The sequence below is a fragment of the Balaenoptera ricei genome, chromosome 9, assembly GCF_028023285.1.
Source record: "Balaenoptera ricei isolate mBalRic1 chromosome 9, mBalRic1.hap2, whole genome shotgun sequence".
NCBI lineage: Eukaryota > Metazoa > Chordata > Mammalia > Artiodactyla > Balaenopteridae > Balaenoptera > Balaenoptera ricei.
The window spans coordinates 30,124,320-30,152,256 of record NC_082647.1 but is presented as its reverse complement, the minus strand read 5'-3'; the positions used below and the strand labels follow the sequence as shown (position 1 = coordinate 30,152,256).

The following is a 27,937-nucleotide window of genomic DNA, read 5'->3' as shown; positions in this document are numbered from 1 at the left end:
AATGAGCAGGTGCACAGCTAATCCCTTCCTACTGAAGATGTTTATTTCTGCAAATAAATTCATCACCGTTTCCAATAGTACAACTTCTGCCGCACTTAGAGAAAAAAAAACTGGACTTTGAATCCCTGTTCTGCTACTTACTAACAAGTTAATGAGCTTCACTGAGTAACTTCTCTTTACCACCACCCACCATTTTCCAGGGCTGTTATGAGAATTAGATGAGAGAGTAGTGTAAGGATGCCCAGGAATGTATGAGGCACAAGTAAGGAAACACAGGATCTGCAAACATTGCTTTAACATTGAAAGAATAACACCAATGTCCCCAAAGTTAGCATATACATTTCATACAATTCCAAAAGACTCCTGACAGATATTTTAATTGTATAAAATAATCTCAAAGAAAAAGAAACCTTAATCAAGACAAGAAAGGCAGGCGCTTTAAAAGAACAGAAGAATAAAAAAAAGATTATATAAAATTCTAGAGAAAAATTCTACCGAAAAAACATATAAAAATTTGTTTATATAAAGTGATGCTCAAGCTGACTGATAGTGGGGGAGGTAAAGAATAAAGTAACAGTGAAATAACACTTTAAACCTTTCAGATTGGTAAAAATTTTAAAGTTTCATAACACCAATGAGATGGCAGCAACATTATATGTATATGATGTACATATAATGAGGTATATTTGTGCTTCTATTTCTAGGGGATAGATTCCCAGGACAGGATTACTGGGTCAAAGGAATGGAGAAGCGGTAGCAATAGTAGCAGTATTAATCACAACAGTAACCGTTACTACTATTACTACTACAAGGATTCCTTTGACTCATCAATCCATCTCCTGGTAATCTACTTATTACAGTAAACTCTTAGTGAGCATCATTATTGTAGTAGTGGTAACGACTGCGGGTACTACAGCTACTATTGCTACTGCTACGACATAGATAGCGCTTATTAAGTGCCACTGTTCAAGCACCTCACATATATAGACTCTAATCCCCCAAAAACTCTAAAAATCTCTAAGAAATAGGAACTACCATTCCTATTTTGCAGACTAGGAAACTGAGACACTAAATGTGCCAGGCAGACATAGTAAGAACTACAGAAATGTCAGCTATTTTGTTGTCATCATTACATATCCTCTGACATAGCAATCCCACTCCTGCGACTCTAACCAAATGAGCAAAACAACCTAACAAAAAATATCATGAATGTCTATATGAATGTACATGAATGGGTATACGGGGACAGGTATGAGTAAATACATCTTTGTATGAAATATAGAAAAATACAGAAGGATGCAGAGTAGGCAGTAAACTCGGATTATTTTGTTGATGGGGAGATGATATTTGGAGAAGAGGAGGGCTGGAGAAAGCGGGAAGCAATTTTAATAAATCAGAACACACAGAAAGTGAGAATGTTGAAGTACAGGATAACAACAAAGAAATAACATTTTACATTCTTTGGGGACACAAAGAGCCCTGGAGGAGTTTAAGGAATAGGCATTTTTAAGCAAATGTCGTGACTCAGAAGAGTAATATTTTTGTTAAGTGATTTGGGTTCCCCTCCACACACACACACACACACATAATACAAATTATTGAGAAAATTTCCTAAACATTATTCTATGTTGCACAAAAAAAGTCCTAGTAATTCCAAGGTTCGAACAAAGTAATCGTCCACGTAAAGGCACTGTCTAGGGGCGAGAAAGCTGAGGTCTGCTCCCGGCACTGTCACCATTGGGCCATCTGAGCTTTGGCTTCCAGTCGCTAACCTACACTTAGTTTTCTCATTCCCAAAGTAAGGAAGTTCGACCAGATCATCTTAAATCCCCTTTTAGTTATAAAAATGTGATGATTCTGTAATTAAACACAATAAAGTAGAAAAGTGAAAAACTAATAAACAGAAGTGACAATTATCACACATTTTAAAGAAACAAAGTTCAAAATCTTAATACCTTATAGCTAAGCAGGTAATTTAATGACCTTAATTAAATTAAGTTTGTATATTTAAATTAAATGTACATTTAATTTGTACATTTTTAGAATTAAAAACTGCAATAAGATCAGTTAGGTATTTTATATTTCCAAGTGGTGAATATAACAGCTCAATGCTTTAAGTTTCATGTTGAGAAAAAAAGTTGCCAGTTTAGATATCTTTCAGATTACTTCCTGAACTGAGGCTTAATTTGTCACCTTAAAATGGAGCCATCTATAAGGAGTAGTTCAACCAAAATGTCATTCTCTAGAGACCACATGTCATAACCCTACAAAAAAAAAAGCTGGTAAATGCCAGCCAGTCAGCCAAATAAATAAATTACTCATTAAAAATTCTAACAGAACATTTTGAATATAAATTATTAATAGAACACAAATTTGGAAAAAAAAAAAAATTAACTGCTTAAGCAGGACAGCTTCCTGAAGCAACATTCAACGTTTAAATTTTTACAGTTTCCATAAGAGTTTTGTAAATAACAATGTGATTATTAATAACACTTAATGAAAATTTATGCCTGGGTGCAATGCATAAAAAGTCACTAACTCCTAGGGCATAAAGATTTCCATGAGCTTGTTAAATTTTATGTATTTTATTTCCTTAAATGGTTATGGGATTTTCCAAAAGCATACACAAAATTCCTTAAAGCTTTGCCAACTTAGAAATAGTTACACGGAAACCACCTTTTCAGACTATATGGAATCTCCCAGAAAAATCTACTTAGTCTTTTGATAGGATATCTGGGTATGAATTCCTACAAAAACATAGTAAGACTTCTGCCCCCACCAGATTTTATAGGATGACGTAAGGAAACAATTTATGGTTTGCACAGTTATCTGAAATTCCTGAAAACAAGCAGTTCCCTAAGTAGTATGTCAAAATTTTCTTATCTACAAGCACAAGCACGTGCATTTATTTATATCCCCAGATTAACTTCAAGTCTAATTTTACTGCCACTAGTATCCAGCGGTGGATTTCTTTTTCCTAACTACAAATGGAACTTGAGCTAGATCAAAGGCATTTTAAGGTCAAAATTTACTTCTCTGAAAAATAGAGGGTGTGATCCCATGTAATTAATTAATGCTTAGCCATGCCCTTTGGCGCGTTATGTGGTGGCTCTAGGAAACCGAGTCCAGCCGTCCCCACCTGTTGGTGCAGTGGACTGCTTGACTTACCCAAAAGAGCAGATTGAGCGCGTAGAGCAGGCAGCGCAAACACTTCACAGAATCTTCTCTGGCCATTGTGAGCCCCGGGAGGGAGAAGCCCCATCCTTTCACCACATCCTACCCCCACGGGCAAAACAGCAGCGATCTGCAGAGGGCGGGGGATAACAGGGGACTTCTCACCACCGCGCTCCTCACCCCCAGCCCATCCCTCCTCTGCCAGCCCTCAGTTGGGTGCAGGTCTGGTCTAAAGCCTAGTTCATTCGAGACATCGCTTCATCGAAAATCATTTGTTAAAGTTATAATAGTAACCTAAACTCCCCAAAGTTCCAAACAGGCTTCAGATAACACCTGCTGGGAAGAGAAAAGATTGTCTCCCCGGATGAATGAAGGCGCGCAGCAAACTCGGGTTCTCAGGGGACACGCGGCGGTGTCCTCTGAATTCTGATGAGACGCTCTTTAAAACCTCCGTCAGTCCACGCCCCTCCTCGGGGAGAGCTCTGCTCGGAACTGTCCCGAAGGTTGGAAACCACACTCCCGCCCCCCCACCCCCACCCCCGGAGATGTCACAGACGCCGCCGGCGACACCGAAGGTGAGAGTGTCCCTCTCACTGGGACAGCTCCTGGGCCCCCCACCTCCGCACCCCCTTCGCCATCCTGCAGCTCGGGTGTGAACGCGGGGCACTGGAGGGGGCGCAGCGCTGAGCTGGGATTCCGCCCGGCGACTAGGGTTTCTCCGGGAGAACACGAGAAATGATGTTTGGGCCCCGGAATGATGGATTAGCCGGGGGCGGGGGGCGGGGAGCGGGGAGGGGCGCACGGGAATTAGGGCCGGTGCAGCTGTGCAGACGCCGGGTTAGTCATTCACGTCCCCCTCCCCCGGCCGCGGCCCCGGCCGCGACCCGGCTCTCCCAGCCGCCCGAGGAGCACAAAGCCGAGCGCGGTCAGCCGCCCCGCCACCCGGGCGCGCGCCCCCGGCAGGGCGCGCGGGGAAGCGCCGGCGGCGGGGAGTCCCGAAGCCAGCACTCTTAAGTAGTTTAGCACACAGCGCCGGGGGCAGCCGCCGCCGGAGGGCTGGCGGGACAGCGGGCAGGAAGGACGAGAGACGCGCGGCCACTCACCGTCGGCGCTGGGCTCCGCGCCCCGATCCCTCCGGGGGACAGGCGGGGACGCACTGCGGGGGCTCATCGGGGCAGCGACGCTCCTCCTGGAAAGCCGCAGGGCTGCATTGACTCAAACTGGAGAAGCTTCCTTGTCTTCCTCTCCCCCCGCCGCCGCCGTCGCCGCCTCCTGGGAAAAAGGGGAAAAAAAAAAAAAAAAAAAGTCCTGGGCAGCAGTTGCTGGAAAGTCTCTGCTAAGCCACCTCCCAGCGCCGCTGTCCCTCCCAAGTCCTCGCCAAGTCCGGACGAGGCAGCGGCGGCAGCCAGGGCCAGCTGCACGAACTCTCAGCGCATGCTCGGGCCGCCGGCTGCCCGGGTTGGATCCTAGTGGGTGTTTCTGGTCCCCTCACGCGGCGTGAGCCCCCGAAGGGACGCCTCACCTCTGCAAGGGCCAGAGGGAGAAAAAAAACCTTGGGACTTTGGAAAAGTCCGCGCAGCAAGCCCCTTAAAAATGGTGGTGTCGGAGGAGGGGAGGCTGCGTTATAACCATAGGGAACAGGCTTTTATTATATGAAAATATTTGTGTTTGAGAAGGGGGGTGAAGGAGTGGCCCAACCCGATTCCTGCAATGAGAAACTAGTTTTCACAACCTTTCTAGAACCACCTCCTGCGATTTGTCACTAACATGGTGCCCTGTGCTCCTTCTTATTGCTTTGTTGCCCTCCCTGATTTAAAAAAAACAGTTCTTTCCCACTTCCATGGTGCACTAATAGCATTTACTTACACCCCAGGGTAGACATGTGGAGATCTGACGGCCAGAATAGGAAGAACATGTTTAACTCTTTCACAAGGAATGCAAAGTTTCAAAAATTTTCTCCCAATAGGATTGTTTGAGTTTTAACTGGGTAATTTATCTTGAATTGTGTATATGGTAATGGGTTTTGAATTTTTTTAACAAAAAATTCAGGAAGTATTAATAGTAGGAGACTATACTTCTAAAAGTACCTTCCCTTTTGAAAGTAAGAAATTTCAGACATAAAATATGGTCGAATTTTGATGTTTTATGCCTTGTGATAGTCCACATTTCTGATTACTTCTGTGTGCATTGTGTGGCAAATAAAACTTCACTAACAAATATGAATTACTTAAAATATAAACAACATCTTTGAGAAAACCTAATAATAGGAGTCCTCCTTAAATTTCCTTGGGCGGGGGGAATAAAATGGAGTCCTGTGTCCATCACCGCCTGTCTAGAGTCAGTTGCTACGAGATCAGGGTGACGAAGAAACACACACTCTCATTTGGAGAGAAGTAAAATTAAGACCTAAAGAGAACTTGAGTGTCCTGGGTCATGGGAGGAAAAGTCTTGGCAAGCAAGTCACTAAGCTGTGTGCAAGGCAGCAAGCTCCAAAGAGCACGAAAGCCATCAACTCCAAATACCAAGAAAAATGTCCAGTCATCCATCAAATGACACTACCTCTGGCAACAGAGTATCTTCTGGAGTCACAGAGAAGAGCAAAGAAACCCACTTTTATCCTCAGTTACTGCTCAAATTAGGGTGTATGCCAGTTACAAGCAGAGGGCTGCTGAAACCACCCACCTGAATGCTGTTGGTGCCACGCATTCCTCTGAGTGACAGAAACATCCCCACATTGAGGGCAGTCTATGACTGCCATTAAAACCGACAGAAAGAGTGCAAATCATTCCCAGGTCTCTGAACAGAGATCCTCTTCTATTTCTAGAAAGCAGTGAAGTACCTTTTAATTCATAAACCTTGAAGGGCCCTAGAATAATAAAATTTTAGAGGAAGAGACTTTAGAAGTACATCTCCCACCGCCACCCCTGCCCGCTTTTAGTAAATGAGGAATATAGAGCCAAGAGAAGTTTTAAAAGTTGCTCATTTACACCTCTAGTTAAATCAGATTCCAAGCTAAAATCCAGACTCATACTCTCTAACTAGTTCAGTGATTCTCAAAATTGCTGTATATTAGAACCACTTAGGGAGTTTTGGACAAATCCTAATGCTCAGGCTATAACCCACACCAATTAAACTGGAATCTGCAGATGTGGCCTGGGCATTCAGATTTTTCAAAGTTTGCAAGGCAATTCTAATCTGCAGCAAAGTTTGAAAACCACTGCAACTAACACTTTACAGATGCCTTAAAACTAGCAAAGGAGTTTCTTCAGGTTTAGTTGGATCAAATCCCTCACCTGTGAATTGATACCTGGGATTGTTCCTATGTTAGAAGTTAAGAAGGAAACAGAGCTGCAGTTACTGTTCTAATATCCCTGAAGAATCGTATATCAAAGTCTGTGATCAACATCTCAGCAGGGGATACGTCACCACATTTGAGGCATTGCAGAACTGGGTAGTTTTAATAGCTTAAACCTGACCATACCTCCTTATAACTGGTACCACTCAACTCTAGTTCTTCTGCCTTTTGGAATCCACAGCATGAGCAATCCTTCTCCCATATGACAGCCCTTCAACTCCTTGAGGGCAGCTGCTAGTCTCCCACCTCTCCAAGTCTTCTCTTCTCATAGAAGCACAGTAAGACTTGACATCACAGCTGTCATTCTGTCGGCTCTACATTTTTCTCTGTGAGAATAATGTTTTTGTGCATAAAGGTAGGATAGAAAAATCCCAAAATGGGCATGACAGTTTGAATGTAGAATAATACATTAGGAAGGCGGAATGGTCTGTTCATTGCCCATGAAGTAGGAACCCAGTTCTCTGGCCATGTATACTTCACTCAGTACCTTTGAGTGTGTGGCCACATGCTGAAGATACTAAGAATAAGATGGGTCCCTGTCCTTCAAGAAAAGGCAAAACTCTTCTTTTCAGTTTAGAAAACAATAGCAGCTACTATTTACGAGCAATCTCATGTGTGTCACTCCTACAGTCAGGAGCAAAACTCAGCTAGCTAAGCAGTAATGTAATACAAGTTCTTCACAAGGCAGCTCATTTGTCTACATCTTACTGCACTCATTCTGCTCAAGTTGTGCAGAGGGAAGGAGCCGCATAGGTATTTGGTAGGATGACTGAATTTCTATTGCTTCTTGGTATAATACCCTTACAGTACACCTGCAACGGTTCTTCACAATCAATACAGGAAAGAGACCTAATATGTTTTGAGAAATATTGTGTGTCTGACATAATAGGTGCTTCTCATAAACTGTCTTATTAATTCCTCATAACGACACAGTTGGATACTGAGACTCGGAGAGTTGATTTCTCCAGGGCCATACTGGTAGTAAGAAAAGAAAGTGAGATTCTAAGATCGGTCTTACTCTTCACTGTTAATCTGCATTACAATAATATTTCAAATCTCGGTGGGAATTCACTGACAAGCTTCAAGAATAAAAATATTCTAGGCAATTATTATTACTTCTTGAGCATATGAGGCTGAATTTCAAATATGTATACTCAAACTATGACTGGCGAATCTACGTTCACCTTTTACTTCTGAAAGAGTATACTCAGTCAGACCTGAGAAAAGCCTTTCAGCGCTGAATTACGTAGACTTCACTCAACTACAAGCTTAAGGTTGGCAAATATAAAATGCAAGATGCCCATTTAGAGTTGCATTTCAGATCAACAACAAATAATTTTTCGGCATAAGGATGTCCCAAATATTACATGGGACAAGTATAACATTGGACAAACACATACTAAAAAATTATTCATTGTTTATCTGAAATTCAAATTTAACTGTGCATCCTACATTTTTATTTGCTAATTCTGATAATCCTATGCAAACTAGAAAATTCAACTCAAAGTACCACAACAATAATGATATAAGTAGATATATTATTTCACATAACAGTGTGTTCAAAAATAGCAATCCGTCCAGTCAGCAATGACATCAGTTCTTTTTCCAGCTTGCTCTTTTGATATACACAGTGTGTCAACTAACGTCCTTGGGCTACATCTTCTCATACTCACAAGATAACTATGCAAATCCAGGCACTACGTACAGTTATCACTTCTTCTAGAGAAGGAAGAAACTCTTCCCACATATGGCTCTCCCTTATGATCAAGGAACCCTCTCCCAGAAGTTTTGCAGCACGTTATCTGTTATGATTCATTAGCTAGAACCCTGTCACATACTGATGTATGCATGGATTATTGGCAAGGCTATGGGTCAGCCATGACTGGTTTAAAGCAATCAAGATGACTTCCCTGTGCCTGGAGCGACTCTCCTCTGAAGCACACGGCCAAACAGAGGAGGGTAGATAATAGAAAATAATCAGATTTTTGTTTGAACTGCGGGGTAGAGGAAAAAATGGGTGCTGCCGTCTTATTTCCCATTCACTGCTGAAACAACCCAGCTCTCAGCCAACAATTTCTGTGGCACTACTCAGCAAAGGCCCTTAGTTCCTGAGAGAACCACTGAAGCAGGAACCTCCTGGCAACAGCGAAGAACCCTAAGAAAACCCAGATCACGTCATTTCCATCCCGTGCCATCAGCTTACATTCTGTACCCACATTTGCCTTTGTACACCATATGATTGAATAGAGAACTGTCCAGGAGTGAGCGTGATGATTTGAATAAGAAAGCAGGTTTTGGCAGCGGTGCCCCACTCTGCCCAGCCCGTCCCGGGCGTTCTGCAGGCCAGTGTGGAGAAGTGCCCTTCTGGGGGGCTCTTCTGCCCCTCAACAGGGTTTTGAAGTTGGAGTCACAGGGGCCAATAACTCATCACACCAGCACTTTGGAGGTTGCTGCTCTGTCGGCGACTCTGAGGAGTCCTTCATCTCCCAAACACTCAAAGTTGAGCAGGGAAGGAGTGTCAGGGAGGAAACACGGCTGGACAGAGTGTAGCCCTTGGACTGGGACAATGGATTTGGGTCAGAAGACATGAATTTGCAACCTTCTATTTTCTATGAGCCTCTTTGAACTCATGCTTAATGATGCATGACTTACAGGGCTATTGTAAGGATCATTTTTTTAAAAATACAAGATATAAATGGAGAGAGACCTTCAAGATGGTGGAAGAGTAAGACGTGGAGATCACCTTCCTCCCCACAAATACATCAGAAATACATCTACATGTGGAACAACTCCTACAGAACACCTACTGAACGCTGGCAGAAGATCTCAGACCTCCCAAAAGGCAAGAAACTCCCCACATACCTGGGTAGGGCGAAAGAAAAAACAAAAAGCAGAGACAAAAGAATAGGGATGGAACCTGTACCTCGGGGAGGGAGCTGTGAAGGAGGAGAAGTTTCCACACACGAGGAAGCCCCTTCACTGGTGGAGACGGGGGGTGGCGGAGGGGGGAGCTTCGGAGCCACGGAGGAGAGCGCAGCCACAGGGGTGCGGAGGGCAAAGCGGAGAGATTCCCGCACAGAGGATCGGTGCCGACCAACACTCACCAGCCCGGGAGGCTTGTCGGCTCACCCGCCGGGGCGGGCGGGGGCTGGGAGCTCAGGCTCGGGCTTCGGAGGTCAGATCCCCGGGAGAGGACTGGGGTTGGCTGCGTGAACACAGCCTGAAGGGGGCTAGTGCGCCACGGCTAGCCGGGAGGGAGTCCGGGAGAAAGTCTGGAGCTGCCCGAGAGGCAACAGACCATTGTTTCCTGGTGCGCGAGGAGAGGGGATTCAGAGCACAGCCTAAACGAGCTCCAGAGCCGGGCGTGAGCCGCGGCTATCAGCGCGGACCCCAGAGATGGGCATGAGGGCATGAAATGCTAAGGCTGCTGCTGCCGCCACCAAGAAGCCTGTGTGCAAGCCCAGGTCACTCTCCACACCGCCCCTCCCCAGGAGCCTGTGCAGCCCACCACTGCCAGGGTCCCGTGATCTAGGGACAACTTACCCGGGAGAACACACGGCGGCCTCAGGCTGGTGCAACGTCACGCCGGCCTCTGCCGCCACAGGCTCGCCCCACATCCGTACCCTTCCCTCCACCCGGCCTGAGTGAGCCAGAGGCCCCGGAGCAGCTGCTCCTTTAACCCCGTCCTGTCTGAGAGAAGAACAGACGCCCTCAGGCGACCTACATACAGAGGAGGGTCCAAATCCAAAGCTGAACCCCGGGAGCTGTGCGAACAAAGAAGAGAAAGGGAAATCTCTCCCAGCAGCTTCAGGAGAAGCAGATTAAATCTCCACAATCAACTTGATGTACCCTGCTTCTGTGGAATACCTGAATAGACAACGAATCATCCCAAAATTGAGGCGGTGGACTTTGGGAGCAACGATATACATATTTTTTTCCTTTTTCTCTTTTTATGAGTGTGTATGTGTATGCTTCTGTGTGTGATTTTGTCTGTATAGCTTTGCTTTTACCATTTGTCCTAGGGTTCTGTCTGCCCATTTTTTTGTTGTTGCTTTGTTTTGTTTTGTTTTGTTTTCATTTTGGTTTTTTTTTTATAGTTTTTAGTGCTTGTTATCATTGGTGGATTTGGTTTTTTGGTTTCGTTGCTCTTTTCTTTCGTCTCCTTTTTTCTTTTTTTAATTACTTTTTAATTTTTTATTTTTAAAAATTATTTTTTATTTTTTAATTTTTATTTTAATAACTTTATATTATTTTATTTTTCTCTTTCTTTCTTTTTTTTCTCCCGTTTCTTCTGAGCTGTGTGGCTGACAGGGTCTTGGTGCTCTGACCAGGTGTCAGGCTTCTGCCTCTGAGGTGGGAGAGCCGAGTTCAGGACATTGGTCCACCAGAGACCTCCCAGCTCCACGTAATATCCAATGGCAAAAGCTCTCCCAGAGATCTCCATCTCGACACTAAGATCCAGCTCCACTCAACAAGCAGCAAGCTACAGTGCTGGACACCCCATGCCAAACAACTAGCAAGACAGGAACACAACACCAGCCATTAGCAGAGAGGCTGCCTAAAATCATAAAAAGGTCACAGACACCCCCAAACACACCACCGGATGCAGTCCTGCCCATCAGAAAGACAAGATCCAGCCTCATCCACCAGAGCACAGGCAATAGGCCACTCCACCAGGAAGCCTACACAACCCACTGAACCAACCTTAGCCACTGGGAGCAGACACCAAAAACAACGGGAACTATGAACCTGCAACCTGCAAAAAGGAGACCCCAAACACAGTAAGTTAAGCAAAATGAGAAGACAGAGAAACACACAGCAGATGAAGGAGCAAGGTAAAAACCCAGCAGACCAAACAAGTGAAGAGAAAATTGTCAGTCTACCTGAAAAAAAACTTCAGAGTAATGATACTAAAGATGACCCAAAATCTTGGAAATAGAATGGAGAAAATCCAAGAAACATTTAACAAGGACCTAGAAGAACTAAAGAGTAAACAAAAAATGATGAACAACACAATAAATGAAATTACAAATTCTCTAGAAGGAATCAATAGCAGAATAACTGAGGCAGAAGAACAGATAAGTGACCTGGAAGATAAAGTAGTGGAAATAACTACTGCAGAGCAGAATAAAGAAAAAAGAATGAAAAGAATTGAGGACAGTCTCAGAGATCTCTGGGACAACATTAAACGCACCAACATTCGAATTATAGGGGTCCCAGAAGAAGAGAAAAAGAAAGGGACTGAGAAAATATTTGAAGAGATTATAGTTGAAAACTTCCCTAATATGGGAAAGGAAATAGTTAATCAAGTCCAGGAAGCACAGAGAGTCCCATACAGGATAAATCCAAGGAGAAACACGCCAAGACACGTATTAATCAAACTATCAAAAATTAACTATAAAGAAAAGATATTAAAAGCAGCAAGGGAAAAACAAGAAATAACATACAAGGGAATGCCCATAAGGTTAAACAGCTGATCTTTCAGCAGAAACTCTGCAAACCAGAAGGGAGTGGCAGGATATATTTAAAGTGATGAAAGGGAAAAAACCTACAACAAAGATTACTCTACCCAGCAAGGATCTCATTCAGATTTGATGGAGAAATTAAACCCTTTACAGATAAACAAAACTAAGAGAATTCAGCACCACAAAACCAGCTTTACCACAAATGATAAAGGAACTCTTCTAAGCAGGAAACACAAGAGAAGGAAAAGACCTACAATAACAAACCCAAAACAATTAAGAAAATGGTAATAGGAACATACATATCGATAATTACCTTACATGTAAATGGATTAAATGCTCCAACCAAAAGACACAGACTGGCTGAATGGATACAAAAAAAGACCCATATATATATATATATATATATGCTGTCTACAAGAGACCCACTTCAGACCTAGGGACACATACAGACTGAAAGTGAGGGGATGGAAAAAGATATTCCATGCAAATGGAAATCAAAAGAAAGCTGGAGTAGCAATTCTCATATCAGACAAAATAGACTTTAAAATAAAGACTATTACAAGAGACAAAGAAGGACACTGCATAACGATCAAGGGATCAGTCCAAGAAGAAAACATAACAATTGTAAAATTTATGCATCTAACATAGGAGCACCTCAATACGTAAGGCAAATGCTAACAGCCATAAAAGGAGAAATTGACAGTAACACAATCACAGTAGGTGACGTTAACACCCCACTTTCACCAATGGACAGATCATCCAAAATGTTAATAAATAAGGAAACACAAGCTTTAAATGGCACATTAAGCAGGATGGACTTAATTGATATTTATAGGACAGTCCCTCCAAAAACAACAGAATACACTTTCTTCTCAAGTGCTCAAGGAACATTCTCCAGGATAGATCATATCTTGGGTCACAAAACAAGCCTTGGTAAATTTAAGAAAATTGAAATCGTATCAAGTATCTTTTCCGACCACAACGCTATGAGACTAGATATCAATTACAGGAAAAAATCTGTAAAAAATACAAACACATGGAGGCTAAACAATACACTACTGAATAACCAAGAGATCACTGAACAAATCAAAGTGGAAATCAAAAAATACCTAGAAACAAATGACAATGAAAACACAACAACCCAAAACCTGTGGGATGCAGCAAAAGCACTTCTAAGAGGGAAGTTTATAACAATATAATCCTACCTCAACAAACAAGAAACATCTGAAATAAACAACCTAACCTTAAACCTAAAGCAATTAGAGAAAGGAGAAGAAAAAAACCCAAAGTTAGCAGAAGGAAAGAAATCATAAAGATCAGACCAGAAGTAAATGAAAAAGAAATGAAGGAAACAATAGCAAAGATCAATAAAACTAAAAGCTGTTTCTTTGAGAAGATTAACAAAATTGATAAACCATTAGCTAGTCTCATCAAAAAAAAAAAGGGAGAAGACTCAAATCAATACAATTAGAAATGAAAAAGGAGAAGTAACAACTGACACTGCAGAAATTCAAAGGATCATGAGAGATTACTACAAGAAACTCTATGCCAATAAAATGGACAACCTGGAAGAAATGGACAAATTCTTAGAAAAGGACAACCTTCTGAGACTGAACCAGGAAGAAACAGAAAATATAAACAGACAAATCACAAGCACTGAAATTGAGACTGTGATTAAAAATCTTCCAAGAAGCAACAGCCCAGGACCAGATGGCTTCACAGGTGAATTCTATAAAAAAGTTTGAGAAGAGCTAACACCTATCCTTCTCAAACTCTTCCAAAATATAGCAGAGGGAGGAACACTCCCAAACTCATTCTACAAGACCACCATCACCCTGATACCAAAACCGACAAAGGTGTCACAAAGAAAGAAAACTACAGACGAATATCACTGATGAACATAGATGCAAAAATCCTCAACAAAATACTAGCAAACAGAATCCAACAGCACATTAAAAGGATCCATGATCAAGTGGGGTTTATCCCAGGAATGCAAAGATTCTTCAATATATGCAAATCAATCAATATGATACACCATATTAACTAATTGAAGGATAAAAACCATATGATCATCTCAATAGATGCAGAAAAAGCTTTTGACAAAATTCAACACCCATTTATGATAAAACCCCTCCAGAAAGTAGGCATAGATGGAACTTACCTCAACATAATAAAGCCCATATATGACAAACCCACAGCCAACATCATTCTCAATGGTGAAAAACTGAAACCATTTCCCCTAAGATCAGGAACAAGACAAGGTTGCCCACTCTCACCACTATTACTCAACATAGTTTTGGAAGTTTTAGCCACAGCAATCAGAGAAGGAAAAGAAATAAAAGGAATCCAAATCGGAAAAGAAGAAGTAAAGCTGTCACTGTTTGCAGATGACATGATACTATACATAGAGAATCCTAAAGATGCTACCAGAAAACTACTAGAGCTAATCAATGAATTTGCTAAAGTAGCAGGATACAAAATTAATGCACTGAAATCTCTTGCCTTCCTCTACACTAATGATGAAATATCTGAAAGAGAAATTAAGAAAACACTCCCATTTGCCATTGCAACAAAAAGAATGAAATACCTAGGTATAAACCTACCTAAGGAGACAAAAGACCTGTATGCAGAAAACTATAAGACACTGATGAAAGAATTAAAGATGATACAGATGGAGAGATATACCATGTTCTTGGATTGGAAGAACAACATTGTGTAAATGACTATTCTACCTAAAGCAATCTACAGATTCAATGCAATCTCTATCAAACTACCAATGGCATTTTTCACAGAACTAGAACAAAAAATTTCACAATATGTATGGAAACACCAAAGACCCCGAATAGCCAAAGCAATCTTGAGAAAGAAAAATGGAGCTGGAGGAATCATGCTCCCTGACTTCAGACTCTACTACAAAGCTACAGTAATCAAGACAGTATGGTACTGGCACAAAAACAGAAATATAGATCAATGGAACAGGATAGAAAGCCCAGAGATAAATCCACACACATATGGTCACCTTATCTTTAATAAATGAGGCAAGAATATACAATAGAGAAAAGACAGCCTCTCCAATAAGTGGTGCTGGGAAAACTGGACAGCTACATGTAAAAGAATGAAATTAGAACACTCCCTAACACCATACACAAAAATAAACTCAAAATGGATTAAAGACCTAAACGTAAGACCAGACACTATAAAACTCTTAGAAGAAAACATAGGCAGAACACTCTATGATATAAATCACAGCAAGATCCTTTTTGATCCACCTCTTAGAGAAATGGAAATAAAAACAAAAACAAACAAATGGGACCTAATGAAACTTAAAAGCTTTTGCACAGCGAAGGAAACCATAAACAAGATGAAAAGACAACCCTCAGAATGGGAGAAATATTTGCAAATGAAGCAACTGACAAAGAATTTATCTCCAAAATTACAAGCAGCTCATGCCGCTCAATATCAGAAAAACAAACAACCCAGTCCAAAACTGGGCAGCAGACATAGACATTTCTCCAAAGAAGATATACAGATTGCCAAGAAACACATGAAAGACTGCTCAACATCACTAATCATTAGAGAAATGCAAATCAAAACTACAATGAGGTATCACCTCACACCAGTCAGAATGGCCATCATCAAAAAATCTACAAACAATATATGTTGGAGAGGATGTGGAGAGAAGGGAACCCTCTTGCACTGTTGGTGGGAATGTAAATTGATACAGCCACTATGGAGAACAGTATGGAGGTGCCTTAGAAAACTGAAAATAGAATTACCATATGACCCAGCAATCCCACTACTGGGCATACACCCTGAGAAAACTGTAATTCAAAAAGAGTCATGCACAAAAATGTTCATTGCAGCTCTATTTAAAATAGCCAGGACATGGAAGCAACCTAACTGTCCATCAACAGATGAATGGATAAAGAAGATGTGGCGCATATATACACTGGAATATTACTCAGCCATAAAAAGAAACGAAATTGAGTTATTTGTATTGATGTTGATGGACCTAGAGTCTGTCATACAGAGTGAAGTAAGTCAGAAAGAGAAAAACAAATACTGTATGCTAACACATATATATGGAATCTAAAAAAAAAAAAAAATGGTTATGAAGAACCTAGGGGCAGGACAAGAATAAGACACAGACGTAGAGAATGGACTTGGGGACATGGGGAGTGGGAAGGGTAAGCTGAGACGAAGTGAGAGAGTGGCATGGACTTATATGTACTACCAAATGTAAAATAGATAGCTAGTGGGAAGCAGCCGCATAGCACAGGGAGATCAGCTCGGTGCTTTGTGATAACCTAGAGGGGTGGGATAGGGAGGGTGGAGGGAGACACAAGAGGAAGGAGATATGGGAATATATGTATATGTATAGCTGATTCACTTTGTTATAAAGCAGAAACTAACACACCATTGTAAAGCAATTATATTCCAATAAAGATGTTAAAAAAAAATTGTCCAAATTAGCACCCTTGTATAAAGTCCTAGAAGAATTTCCTCTTAAAGTTTTTCCAAACCCATTCTCTGTACAAAGTTCAGAGATTTGGATTCATTTCACTGGCTAACATTTGTACAAATAATCCAGTCCTATTCAGTAAATATTTATTGAATTGTTACTACAAACTCAGAACTGTGCTAGGAGATAGCAAAAGTTCTAACGTAACTTTGACTCTCAAAGAACTTATAACATCATCATACTTTCTCTTCAGAAAGCGAAACTTACAGAACTTAAGAACTCTTTCCCCTTATAAAAAGTCTTAATTGACAGTTCTTTGAAACAAACTATAAAGAAAAGGAAGGAATATAGCTTCCATTTACAAACAGCTGCCAAACCCTACTTTTCTTAGAAAGATTCCTCAGGAGTTACTCCATTATCTGATGACATCAGCTTCTTATCATGTCCCCAATACAACAGCTAGGAGAAATAAAGCAATATTTACCATGAATATTAGACATTTGTCTTCATCTGCTGCCCCTTCAATTCACTTGCCATGTTTTAAAACTTTTAGTTTACTCCAACAGGGCATTAATAAAACATTTATTTATTTATGCTAGATACAAATATTTAATTTTTAAAATTATTTGCAGTCAGCTTATCCAAACTCTCGAGTGTCCTCAACCTACCACATATAAACTATTTTATGTAACAAAAACAACTGTGATTTTGTGATTATAATTCAGCCTTTACAAAAGTTCTATCGTTGAAATTTAGACTTTCTATTTTTATGTTGTTATTGTGTGTATGTGTATTAGCCATAACCACGGGTGGCAAACTAGAGATGTAGTGAATTTTCATTTCATATTTCATGGTATGAATGTGTGAAGGATTGACTGATGAATAAGAAAAAAAGCTAGCATTCCTGCTTTCTTTCAGTGATGATACTGCTTTTTCTTTTTTCATTCCTAAGAACTAACAATTGCCATTATGTTTTACTATCTTTGTATTGTCACTATTCTTTCTTAGAAAGTAGTCTCAAATGGTTAGTATTCACAGTAATAAAGGAAAAGATATGTCAGGGACATAAGTCATCCATACATAACTCATACAGTTAGTTTTAATAACTTACAAGCATTTCTATTATCTTAATATATTTCTTAGCTTTATCAGGAGTATTACTCACTGTAACTGACTAGAAAAAAAGACTTGGGATGTAATATGTTTGTTTTAGAAAACGTATACATATTTTCCAAAATGACTAGTAGGAACTGAATTATGTGTTTTCCTTGTGAGTTTTATACGGACGGTGTTTTATGATTCCCAGTCACCTTAGCACTGGGTCACAGAAAGGAAACTTCTAAGTCTGCCAAGGTGGAAATGAGTTGGTTCTCACTTCAGAGAAAGTGGCTTCAAATGTGGCAGCAACCAGCATGGGCTGCAAGGCTGACCATATGTTAACTTAATTAACTAGGTCCCAAGATCCATTCCTTAGATCAGACATAAAAATGAGAATGTAACAACTGAAAGCTTATGTTATTTACGTTTACTCTCTGTCTTGATCTTTTCTTTCTTTTACAGTCCCCAACTTGCACGTGTACTAAGAACATTATAATCATTTCTCCTCTTCCCTCCCCTGCACAACCTTCACTCTATTCAGGCCGGTGTCACCAACTATCCCACGAACTTAACGTATTTGCTGTACATCCAAAGTTTCACAAACGTGCCTCATTCAGTTATGGGAGTGGATGGGGATGGCCAGAACCTGAAAATTAGACCAATCAATTAGGGTGTGACTGGAACTTGAGTGAAGAACCATCAAAGGGCAATGTAAATTCAGGCAGCCAAGCGGAACCAAGAATGAGGGGAATGTATTGGCAAGGGCGAGGTGGAAATCTCAGCAGGAAGACAGATGGCAGTATCAGAGAGGCCCAGCAAATGGTAACAGGCAGGTGCCCTGGCAGACAGACAGAACCCAGTGGCACAGGAGTTGGGCAGCAAAAACACGAAAAGTTTCCCAGAACAAGAAGAGGACCTGCCTCCCCCCACACATCAAGGTGATTTAGCTGCTCTCTGCCAAGGCCCAGTCGGTGAGGCTGGTCCACAGAGATGAACGCAGGTTCCTAGAAAAGCATGATTCAAGAACAAGAACCACAGTCCCAGAGAAATTCCTCTAGTTTCTACTTTTAAGAGTCATAATATTAAGATTACAAAAGCTTCTGGTTTCCAGATTAAGGAAGATCTTAAATTCTGGGCTAAGGAGTTGGCCCTTTATTCAGAAGCAATGGCAGCCACTGAAGGGTTTTGACGTGATCAGAAGAATAATATAACCAACAACAGCAGGGGTTTAGAGTCAGACCCGGATTGGAATGCTGGCTTCTCACTCGCTGGTAATGTGATAATGAGCAAATGACCTCACCTCCATAAGTCTCAGTTTCTTTATCTGTATACCTACCTCCTAAAGTGGTCATGAGTATTATGTCATATGTGAGGGGCCTAAATTTAGCTGGGGTCACACCGTCCTTTGAGGTTTAAGTAGAATAGGCTGAGCCTCTTTCCCGCAAGCAGTGGGTAAACTTGTTTTCCCCTCGTCATCCCTCTGGAGATTCTTGAGATGGGAAAAGAATGGGAAACAGTCCTTCTAGAGTTCTGAATCAGTTTACGGGTCACCTTGTCACCCCATGTATTCTTTTCTCTAAAGGGCGACAACCTTCAGAAAAAGATCCCTTCTCTCTCAAAGTATCGCCAGTACAAGCCTCCATTCGTAGCCGCCTTTGAAGTCTCAAAGAATCTGAGAGGGTTTTTGTAGCAGCATCACATACAACTCAGAAACAAATATTAGAAATCCTGTGGCTATTCTAGCACTACTTATTTCTTCCTGGTTGACTTTTCCTGAAGTTTCCGTGTTGACTGACCCCCTCTTCTCTTTCTGCTCTCCCTCTGTTTATACTGCAACCACAAATTCCTAGTCATTTCCCGTGCAGACGACATAGCTATCTTTTTTGTTTTATAGTCTTCTATCAAACTCTGCTCTAGAGGTCTCAGCTTTCAGACAATGCTCTTCCTAAGAGAAATTCTGATGCAAGGAAATTAGCAAGAGATTAGCACATCAGATTAAGATACAGCCTAGAGTATAGACAGCTAGTTTTCGGAAGAGAACCTGGGATTAACATAGCTGGGAGGAGTCATTCTGGGATCAGAACAAATAGCAGATGCTGACCTTGGAAATTTCCTTCCAAGAAGCTACATTTTGATTGGATTACGTTATAGAGGACTATTTGCCTGGTGGCATGACTGAAAACAGTATAAGCAACAGCAGCCAATTCGTGGAGTTTACCAGCTGTCTGTGGTCAAGGACAGAGTAGAAGAGAGCCCTACCCGTCCCACTGTCACCCCAGGCTGGCGGGGGCACACCCAGAGCTGTGCCATCCTGAGGAGCAACATGAGAGGCTTAACACCACGCCGGGGAATGGACTTCACTCAAATGATCCGGGCAATTGCTCGACAAATAAACAAGCAAATAACAATAACAAGCCCCAAAGTGGGAGGCAGTGACCAGAACCTAGAGTTGCACAGTGAATTATCTAAAATACCTAGTTTCCAACAACAAAAAAAAATGTTGAGGCCTGAAAAGAAACAGGAAAGTGTGACTCATACACCAGGGGAAAAAAGCAGACAACAGAAACTGCTTGTGACAGTGACCTGATGTTGGGTCTAACAGAAAAAGATGTCAAAGTAGCCATTCTAAATATGCTCACGGCACAAAAGGAAGTATGACTAGAGAAGTACAGGAAGGAGTGACGGCAGTGTCACATCATATAGATAATATCAATCGAAAGATATAAATGATAAAAGCCAAATGTTTTTAAGTGTTCTAAACTCAATGATACATTTTATATTTATACATATAAATACATTTCATATAAACAAAAATATATATATCAAACAACACATTATACCCATGAAATGTGTTGTTGGTCCCATAACATAGAAATATTATTGTAATATGTTGGCCAATAACAGCAGAAGGAGGTGGGTGGGAGCAAAGCTATAACAGGCTAAGGAAATGACTATAGGTGATAAAGTAATTATTTTATAAAATAGAAAGGAAAGAAGGAAGGGAGGGAGGAAGGGATTCACCTGTCTACTTCATCAAAGATATTGACACCAGCCCCTATCTTCCTTAGCAGTTACATGCTAAGTTCCTGATGCCCTTCTGAGTGCTCAAACCCACTCTGGTGCTGAAACAAGCCTGAAGTCGCGGTGCAGATGGTATAACAGGAAGGCCAAGCCTATTTGCTACCAGAGCTTCTGAGATTCCCTTTGTCCCCCAGCTGTGGCCTGTCCCTATTGCCCGACACTGCTGGTCCAGTACTAATTATGAGCTCCTGCCTTCTTTCCCTACCTGACATTCCAATTTTGATTCTTATTTAGAGTCAGAAATCCTTCCCTAAACCCTATCTTCTTGGCTAGGCCCTAATACTATTCTTAATCTCTTTCTCTAGAGGCTATCCCTAGCTCCCTATGTTTCATTTGCTTTCTTACTTTTCTGGGATCCATTGGGAATGGACCCTTAAACCACTACAGTGCTCCAACCTGCTCAACTTGGAATTTTCTTGATGTTCTTCAAGATCCCCCCACCCCCATCAGCTCCCCACCACCATCACCACCCTCCAATACATACATACATACACACACTCACACACACACATTGTTCGACCTTCTTGGATACTAAAACCTGCAAGAAGCAAGTCTGGGTCTGCCTTGACCCCTCAGACATGTACCTCAACCCCTAGAGCTGGGGCACTGTCCCCAGGTCTTTCTGATATTGACCTGTAAAGATTTGATGGCTTCTGTGTCCTTGTGTTTGGCCTAAAGTTGCATGAGTTTAACAGTGAATATTTTAAAGTCTCTTTTCAGGACTGATCTCACAGCTTATGGAAGTAAGCAGGTTATTAGCTTCACTCCTGAGTGAGTTTGTGACATAACTGTCTCCTTACTGTCAGGCTGGTTTTTGTTGGTTTGTTTGTTATTTTTGCTGGTTGTAGCAGGCTTGCAACAAGCTACATAGCTCTCCCCTTGCCTATACCTTGCTCTCTTTCCTGTCAAAAGCAAAGGAAGAAATCTTCTAGTCTACTTTGAGCAGAAAATCAGGAGAAGCAAAATGATAGAATGGAACTTAGAGTCCAAGGAAATATACTCTAATGGGAGTCTAGAAAAATGCATGAGCTTTAGTGTAAGGATTTCATGTTGTCTGTTTTTGCATAAGGAGTGTGCGTGTGCATGTTCACATGTATGTGTTTTATCCATCTATGTTCTGTGTAGTTAAGGTTCTAAAATCAGTAACTCTGGTCATGTCATGAAAGTATTACTGAACTAACCTTTTGAAAAAAGTCTCTGAGAAAATATTTGAAGGAAAATTTACTTTTCGTAGATTGTGATATTCGAAATCTAATTTTGTTCTGAGCTACTTCAAGCCTATCTGGTGAGTGAAACGACCAGTGAACTGGGAAGCAGAAGACTGAGGTTCTCATCCAGATTTTTTCTGAGCCAGGAAACCTAGAGTTGTTTAATGGCTCTCCACCGGGAGAGGTAGAAAGAGTTTTTCATCCCTAACACTCTATTAACTTCTTTTATTTTAATATTATAGTTCCAACATCGAGCAATTGGACCACATATTTTAAAATTCTGTCCTTTTGAGTTCTGACAAAAATTACTAGCAATAGTAGGTGTTTTAGAGGCAAAATATTCATGACCTAACATCCTTTACTTAAATCTAAACACAAAGTGCTGATATGGAGAATGTCCTTCAATTCTATTGATAACAATAGTTCAGCGTTCTGATATAATTATGACAAATCACATCTCAATTGTTAAAGTTCAAAGTTACAACATTAGTTTACATGTTATCTTTGGTTAAAAAAACAAAAAACAATCTCCTGCTTCTAAGAGGCTTTAAGATGGTCCTCGTGTTACATAAATCAAATACATATATCTCCTCTAGGTGTATCTAGCATTTTAAGTGTTAAATTTGCTTTCTTTCTATTCTTTTATCTTTCAAGTTTGAAGATGGCTGTGAATTAAAACATACAATTATATTATGCACCCACATTCATACTTAATCTTATAATTTTTTTGAACATTGGACCTTCATAGAAGGCATAATGGTAGTTTATTAATCTGTGCTAATTAGTAGTTACTAATTTCCTCTGTTCATTCAGATTCAAGACCATAAATCATGATTCATTTTAACCCATTATTCTTTCATTTACAGGATAAAAATGACAATATTATATGATTTTTATGACTTAATAGTCATCACAAAATAATTAGTACAGCAGTAATCAATTATAGTTCAGTATAAGTACATTTGAGATTCTCAATTGAATAGAATGAGGGAAAGTTCTGATTTTCAAAAGATATGTTTTCTGCTAAAACGAATGGTAGTGCCAAATGTTTTAGAATTTTTTGCCATGCAGATAATAAAACTGCAATGATTGGACTAGAAATATCAAACTCATTTCAATAACTGGCTCATTCTTAAGACACACTTACCACTTTGCGTTCTGCATCCTCTACATGAATACTGAAAAGGAAACACTTAACGAGCCCTGATGAATACAACAATTATAACACAAAAGAAATCATTAATGCATCAGAACAGAAGAGTATGGTTAAAATTAGGCTTTGGCTGTAATTATCCTCCATTTGAGAAATTTTCTTAATGTAAAAATGATAAAACAAATCATGAGTATTCACTTAGTCTAATTAGTTAGCAGCACTAAGGCACATGTAATTTAATCTGTGCCCTTTTTATATACTCTGTTCTAATGATCTTAACTATAGAAGATCTGAGTATTTTACCACTTTAAACCTTTTACAATACCCACATCATAAAATCTTTCTTATACACCCTTAGCTCCGATCCCCACAAAACTCCCCCAGACCAATTTCCCACATTGTGCTTGGTTATTTGTGCTGAAGCATTAAAAGAGGAGGGAAAGGATTAAGGAAGCATTGTGTGACTGGAGTTAGAACAGAAGTGGAATGAGGGAGGGAAGGAAGCAGGAAAGGGGGAGGGACACGATGAGGGAGGGGGAGAAGAGGAAGAGATATTGAGGGGAGAAGGAAGAGAAGGAGAGGGGAAGGGAGGGTATGGGAGGAGGGGGAAGGGGAGAGAGGTGAGGAGGTTGAAATAAAAAAGAAAGAAAGAAGAATCAGAAAAGGAAGAGTTAATGAGATGGCTGAACTGGAGAGAAGCAGAAACACAAAGATGGTTTTGCACTCATATCGTTCATCTGTGAGCCAAGCCTATTTTTTAAAATTATCTGTCTATCTACTTATCTATCTATGTTCCTGGCAGCAGATTTTTTTTTAGTCATCCTTTTTTTCTCTGGGATAAAGCACCTGAAGATAGGACTAAATTCTACCTATAATTCTCCAAGACAGAAAATTCTCCAAGTTCCCTAATAATTTTTTCTGTCCTTCCATAACCAAGGAAATTCCAGGCAACCCAGTTGGACTGAGAGTCTATCCTGTTTCTCAGGATCATGAGTTCTTGCTGCCCTCTGGAAATGTGGCCCTTAATCAACAGAGAGCTAGTAGGAGGGTAGGAACAAACAACCTGGGTGCTGGAAAGCAACTTAATGTGTGTACTCTCTTTTGGATATCCACTCCATTTAGATAGGCAGGCAGAGTTGACTTGTATCCAAATCAGTTTCTTCCCCTGTTCGCATCAGTGGCAAAAAAAAAATTTTTTTAATCAATCTTTCCTATTAGTACTTTTAAAAATAATTTATGGTCGGCAGTTTATTTGCTGATTACCTTTTTTAAAACCATGCTTAGAAAAGCTGTGCTAAATGAGTTCTTCCCGAATCTTTACGTATAATGATCCCGAGATAGTTCAAGTGCATGCGTACACTAAAACGTTGTTTCTATATACGAATGAAATCTTGATTTGGATCTATAAAAACCATTTGATAATAATTCAATTTTGATTAGAGATCTGAGGTAGAAAGTTACTCTCAAAATAAGTAGCTCCAAAATCTTTTCTATCACCAAAATTAACGTGTAGTAAAATAAATACCTGATGAATGATCAAGGAAGCATGCTCAGATTCATTATTGAACCAAAATATAAAAAAAAAAATATGCTGCACACCATTGATGCAAGTTTTCAAGAGGGAGGGAACATTTGGTAACTCATCTAATTTCATCAGAGTTTATATTTATCTGGCAAGCATGGATATGGCTCTACTGGTCATTAAAATATTAAATGCTTCTGAAATAGCTGCTGCTCTGAGCCCTTGACTCCCCAGCTACCTGGCCCACTCTCCCACAATCTTTGACCATCTAGAAAATAAAGCATTAAGGTTGGGGCAGCACTTGCCCTCCAGGAACTATGGAACATCCATTCTAGTTTGTTGTCGTCTGGACCATAATGGTATTAAGTATTTTAAGTGCAATCTCTGAATGGAATACATGCTGCCATTTTTCATCAATAGGAGAGAATATGTTTGCAGGGGAAGGAGTGATATGATAACCGTAGTCTTCTGTTTGTTTGTTTTTAAACTGCAAGCTTTTACATACTTATTTCCTTCAACGAGGGCCAGCCTATCTCACCCTGTCCCTGGATATCATTAGAACTTGTTCTATATACAGGCACCAATACGGTGACTCAACTTCCATTGTCAATCTTGTGCTCCATTTCGGTACGCTGTTGCTCCTGGTGATGTAGGCATGACCGCACTGTCACTGTGCCTCCCTTCTTCTCACGGTTTTTTCCACTACTCCCTTGGTTGAAGTAGAAGAAGGATATGCATGTGGAGCGCTGAGCCAGTCCTCCTCCAGTCAATGTAACAATTCTTTTAAGAGGTTCATGATCAGAGCGGTTTGTGACCCCAGTATTTTCCTGTGCAAATTTTCATGTGAATATTTTATTTAGTTTCCTGAGGCAAGCTTCCTTTGGAGCTAGGTTGAAGGTAGCACTTCTAACAGAAATCAACTCTCCTCACCAATAATTACACTGACAAGTCTAAAATGGGACAGCTTTGCTCTCCCCTTTTCAAATTGAGTTCCCTGGGATGAGGACCACTGTTGAGAGAAACCCCTCCTTCCTCCAGAGGTGCATCCCAAAGGCCTTGGTTCAGTTCCACCATGTCAGGGCACCATATCGCTTCCAGAAGGTAAATAAAGCCTTCTTGGCGCCATCTAGGTGTGAGATGGTGTTCAGGAGATGAAAAGCCGTTTTGATCTCCACCGCATACACACAATGGGTCAGGCTACAGGAATGTACTTCCTTTCCCTATCTTCCTTGCTACCTTTAGCATCTTCTCAATTATTATTCTTAATTGTTCCATCCTAATCAAAAACATATCCAAAATAATTGGTTGAGTTTCTGTTTTACATGAAAAAGTACTGAGGTGCTGAATAAAATAGCACCATCTCTTCTTTCTCCATTTTGTGAAAAAAAATTTTTTTTGCCGATGTAAACTCTCCTCATTTTGAATTCATTATTTTGTTTTCTCCCTCTTCTCTGAGGTAAAAGGGCTTTGGGTGAGAAGTGATCGAACATTGATGTGTCACATGAAACTTTCCCTTTTCCACTCAGCACTAATGAAAATATTTGCCTTCTACTTAACTAACAGGTCTTTTCTTTAAAACCTGCTGAACTTGTTTTTTAACGTAGTAACCTCGGTGCAGACCATAACAGGGATGCTTCAGATTTTCAACCCTTTCATTCCTTAGGGAAGAAAGAAAGAAAGAAAGACAGGAAAAAAAATCCCCAAGCTTACAGGCTGAATAAGGAGAATGAAAAAAAGATTCTTAGTTCATAAAATAATCATTCAAAACTCTCATTGGCTTATTAAATTCTTGCTTTCCATTAAAGACCAAACAAAAAAAGCACTTACTATCACGGACATAATAGATGCGAATTGCCAATATAATTTTATTTTATTTTATAATCATGTGGAATGCACAAATAGAAATGATCATCCATCATTAACAGGTATATAGTGCTTTAGAATTTTAACAGTAATACTTACTCATTGGACTAACTCAAACTGAACATATGGCATACCCAAGTTTTTTATACCCTTAAAATATCTCAATTCTACCTGGAAATGCCCTTCTGTAAATCTAGCCATGTAATTTTTAAAAATTGGTGAGACATAAAGGTATACACAGTCAGCATAAGAATATTTTAAATTGTTTCATCTATTCCACAAAATTATTCCACTGAAGCTAAATAAATAGTCATCAAATTACTACCCAGAAGAGTCAGCAGCTGCTTCTATTTAAGGCTTTCATATATGTCTCTACTGTCCCCTCCCTACTCCTCTAAATTAACCCTGGAAGGAGACAGCAGGATTAGTTTCAAGAGTTCTTTCTCCCTGCAGGGCACTGGGAGATGACGGAATGGGGAACAGCTGCATTTCCTGAGCCCACTTTGTCCCTTCTTGTTATTTTTCTTCCTTTTCTTTCCCGCCAGTCTCACCCTACCTTTGTACCATCTCAATTGGTTCTCAAGCTTTAAATTACATTGATATCTTGACGACGCCTATAAGTACATCTCTAGCCCAGAACACTTCTACTGGGAACTCCAGATTCTAGCATCCAACCAGATACAGGTTATGTCAAGCTCATGTGTGCAAAATGGAACTCTTAGCAATGGAACACTACACCACTTCTGAACAAGTAGTAAGTGGGCTCACCATTGATTTGAACCATTTTTCAACCAGAAATCTAGATTTTATCCTTGATTCATTCTTTTATATCTACACTGTATTCACTCTAATGGAAAGTTCCATCAATTCTACTGCAAAGCATACTGCAAATCCATCTCATTTTCTGTCCCCATTGCCACCAACCTAGTCAAAAAAACTGCAGTCTCTCAACTGGACTACTCCCTCAGCCTTTGGCACATTAATATTTGCTCCCCTCAATCCATTCTCCATAAAAAAAACCGTAGGAATTACTGTCCTATTATGACAGAAAAGGGAAGTGAGGTTCCCGATGGTAAATAAATTTGCCCAAGGCTACATGGTAATAAAGGATAGAGCTAGAATTTTAAGCCAGGTGAATCACGCCAGAGGCTCAACAATTTATCCCATTCCATATAACTACAAAATGGATCTAGCTAGTTCAAATTTTAAATTCTTTTTACTAAACTATACTGCTACTCTATATTTAAAGGAAGAGTGACCAGAGGAATACTTTTCATGTCTCTGAAATTAAAATGGACCAGAAAACTCATACATGCGTATATACCTATATATATATATATATATATATATATATATATATATATATATATGTATACACATCTCTGTTATTCAATTTAAAAGGTGCTTTAGACAAAGACTTAATTGAAAAAGAGTGAATTTCAGTAAGACTGTCGATGGAGGAGATCTTTTCCCTTTTATAGAGCTCTCTTTAAAAACCTGTCTTTTTGCATCCAAATATTGTCACCATCTTTGACCTCTCCCTCTCTCTCTCTCTT

At 40.4% G+C, this 27,937-nt stretch overlaps 1 protein-coding gene across 6 annotated transcripts in view; it reads right to left on the bottom strand.

Annotated features, from left to right (window-relative positions):
• The window catches only part of TSPAN12 (tetraspanin 12), a 67,350-nt gene extending 62,575 nt beyond the window's left edge, over positions 1-4,775 (bottom strand). Inside the window, exons 1-3 of one of the 6 annotated variants that reach the window (XM_059933523.1) lie at positions 4,697-4,719; positions 4,278-4,446; positions 3,169-3,304 (exon numbers count right to left, since the gene is read on the bottom strand). In XM_059933523.1, coding sequence (XP_059789506.1) covers positions 3,169-3,234 — 66 coding nt within the window. In that variant the 5' untranslated portion in view covers positions 3,235-3,304; positions 4,278-4,446; positions 4,697-4,719. The other 5 variants (XM_059933522.1, XM_059933525.1, XM_059933524.1 and 2 more) reach the window with 5 other exon arrangements.
• Positions 4,776-27,937: the final 23,162 nt, after the last annotated feature.